A 3,130-nucleotide genomic window follows, 5' to 3' on the forward strand; every position below is an offset into this window, starting at 1 on the left:
TATGAAAACCTGCTTCGCAAGACGACGGTACCCTAGAAGGATCTGGTGGTATCCTGCCATCACCATCCCCACCGTGGTATGTCGCTAACGTAGCTGACATTTTACTTTACTTTGAAGACGGAAAAAAATGTAAGAATTCACAAATGTGAAACACATAATTGAAATATAAGTATTTAAAATGTTAATACGAAAGAAAGTAAATATTCCTTTAATTGTAAAAAATTTTAGTAACAAATGTTTACAAAATAAAAGTTACACTGAAGAATCACTATCATTTCCATCATTCACTAAGTTTACATTTTCATCCTCTACATGTTCAACTAGTAAATCATCTACTTCTTCAGCAACATAATTCTCATCCAGTTCATTATTCTCTATCTCAGAATCCACTAACTGATCGGACGATTCAACAATTACTGGAGGTTCATTCGATTGCATAATCAACTCTCCAAGATCAACCGTCAACACAAAATTGGCAGAGTTAGAATCACTAACAACATCTACATCAGTCTCATCTTCGTTGTCAGTAATGTCCCAAATTTGTCGATGGCTAATATCTTCAACAACCTTCCAATCGCGACCTCTGAGTGGATCTTCAAGATAGAAAACTTGCTTCGCCTGGTTAGCAAGGATGTACGGTTCATCTTGATACCAATGTCCACGAGTATTTATACTAGTTATATTATTTTCAATGATTGTCTTCTTTCTTAATGGATTAGTGTTATACCATTTACATTCAAACAATGACACTGTATATGCACCAGTATAAGATATAGTGATTACATCTTCAAGTGTGCCGTAATAATTAAACCCTTCTGTTCCAGCAACAGTAACACCACTATTTTGTGTCTTCCGCTTTTGGTCTCGCTTTGATACAATAAACCGAACACCATTCACTACACAACCTTCGTAAAATGTTGCTAAGTAATCGGACCCGGAAGCGAGAGCGAGTAACTCATCACCATTTTGTAAAGTTCCAAGCTTGTGCAGCTCATATATCTAAATACATAAAATGTATTAATATGAGAGGAATATAAATGATTGAATTAAAACTTAACAATTTTGTCGTTATACCTTCTTGTGAAACCACGGACGGAAAGTTTGCCTATGCAAGGCATCGTGATTACCATTAGGATATTCATGCCTGATCTTGTCCAAATGTTCACTGTGAAGTATGATAATGTCAAGATACGATAGAGGGAGATAGAAAATAAAAACTAAAAATTTAATAAAATAATTTATAAAAATGTAACAAACTTACTCTAAGTAAGCTTGGATTTCAGGAGAATTTTGAAGAATGTACCACTCAGCTTTTTCACGACTGGTATGATCAAGAGGCTTGATAAGTCCGCTAGTTAAAGGACGAGATTGAGAATTAAAAACTGAGAGATAGCGACAAACGAAGGCGCATCTTCATTTCGATCAAGCCGATTAAATCTTGTTTCACACCCTTTAAAGTACATTGAACAAAAGGTTACTGCCTCATCAGCAACATAACCTTCTGCAATTGACCCTTCAGGACGTGCCTTATTTCCCACATAATTCTTCAATTTTTTCATGTACCTTTCAAAAGGATACATCCATCTCATAAAGACCGGGCCACCCAATATCGCTTCTTCAGGCAAATGCAATACCAAGTGTATCATTATGTCAAAAAAAGCTGGAGGAAAAATCAATTCCATCTTGCACAATAACAGAATTAAATTATTTTGAGCATCCTCCATATCTTTTACATTTAGAGTTCTAGAGCATAACTGTCGAAAAAAATTACACAGCTGAGTAATAGTTGTTGCAGTGTCACGAGGTAGAAATTTACGGACACCAACCGCTAGTACTCGCTGCATAATGACATGACAATCGTGGGATTTTAACCCAATAATGTTAGACTCATCTGGAGAAACTTTGCTCTTTAAATTTGAACAGAAGCCATCGGGAAACTTTATTCCTTTAACAAACTGACAAAAAAGTTGTCTTTTCTCACGAGTCAAAACATAAGGAGCATGCGGTTTCATTAGCCTCCCATTCCCATCTTCATAAATCCACAACGATTCCCTAATACCCATCTTCTTTAAATCATGGCGCGCATTGGTTGTGTCCTTTGATTTATCATTATCCAAGATGGTTCCTAGGAGACTATCACACACATTCTTCTCAACATGCATCACATCAATGTTGTGTTTTAAAATATTCGTGCTCCAATACTCCAACTCGTAGAAAATACTTTTTTTCCTCCAATTACAATTTTCTGCAACTCTTCTACGTTTCACGCCCCCAAAATTTTCATGATGTCCGGGAATTTGGGGTTCGAGAGCATTAACTTGTGATAATATTTCTTCACAAGTAAATCGTCTTGGAGGAGGTCTTCTTTCAGCTTTACCATCAAATCGAGTATCCCTTCTCATTGCATGGTTACTTGGCAAGAACCTTCGATGACCAACATATGATGTCTTCCCGATCACTCGAATGGACGTCGTGTCTTCATTACAAGTAGGGCGAGCTTTATAACCTTGACCACTCCACCCAGACAAGCTACTACGAGCAGGAAAATCATTCACTGTCCACAAAAGCGCAGCACGCATGGTGAACATCGAGTTGGTCGAACTATCTCTCGTTGCTATCCCATTATTCCACAACTCCTTTAATTCATCCACCAAAGGTCTTAAAAATATATCCATGTCTTTACCTGGAGATTTTGCACCAGGAATTAGGGTAGAGAGCAAAAAATAATTATCATTCATACATAACCAAGGTGGTAGATATTATAGTTAGCCAACACCACTGGCCACATGCTGTATGCAAGACTCATGTTGCCAAATGGATTAAATCCATCAGCAGCTAACCCGATCTAAACATAAATATATACCCAGAATTTAAATCAAAGATATGCATACAAATACAAATCTAAAACTTAAAACTATATACAAATGTAAAATTTTTTAAAAAAAAAACTTACTAAAAAGCCGGTTGTGCGTGGGGTTGGTGCTGTTGGTGCGTCGGAGTGCGTCGGGATGGTGGTGCGCCGAGGTGGTGGTGCGCCGAGTGGGGTGCTTCGGGGTGGGGCTGATGGGGAAGGCTCGGTTTTGGGGGGGAAGAGGGGTTGAAGGGTTTTTAAATTTTGAAATGGAAAGAA

General features: G+C 37.7%; 1 protein-coding gene across 1 annotated transcript; it reads right to left on the reverse strand.

Annotated features, from left to right (window-relative positions):
* Positions 1–252: 252 nt before the first annotated feature.
* LOC133031187 (uncharacterized) lies at positions 253–2,675 on the reverse strand. The gene is made up of 5 exons (XM_061104625.1): positions 1,772–2,675; positions 1,462–1,660; positions 1,262–1,351; positions 1,075–1,165; positions 253–999 (listed from the first exon to the last, which is right to left on the reverse strand). The coding sequence occupies exons 1-5, from the start codon at positions 2,673–2,675 to the stop codon at positions 253–255; spliced, it is 2,031 nt and encodes a 676-aa protein (XP_060960608.1).
* Between the last annotated feature and the right edge of the window lie 455 nt (positions 2,676–3,130).

This window comes from Cannabis sativa, chromosome 9 (assembly GCF_029168945.1).
Source record: "Cannabis sativa cultivar Pink pepper isolate KNU-18-1 chromosome 9, ASM2916894v1, whole genome shotgun sequence".
In the NCBI taxonomy this organism is placed as follows: domain Eukaryota; kingdom Viridiplantae; phylum Streptophyta; class Magnoliopsida; order Rosales; family Cannabaceae; genus Cannabis; species Cannabis sativa.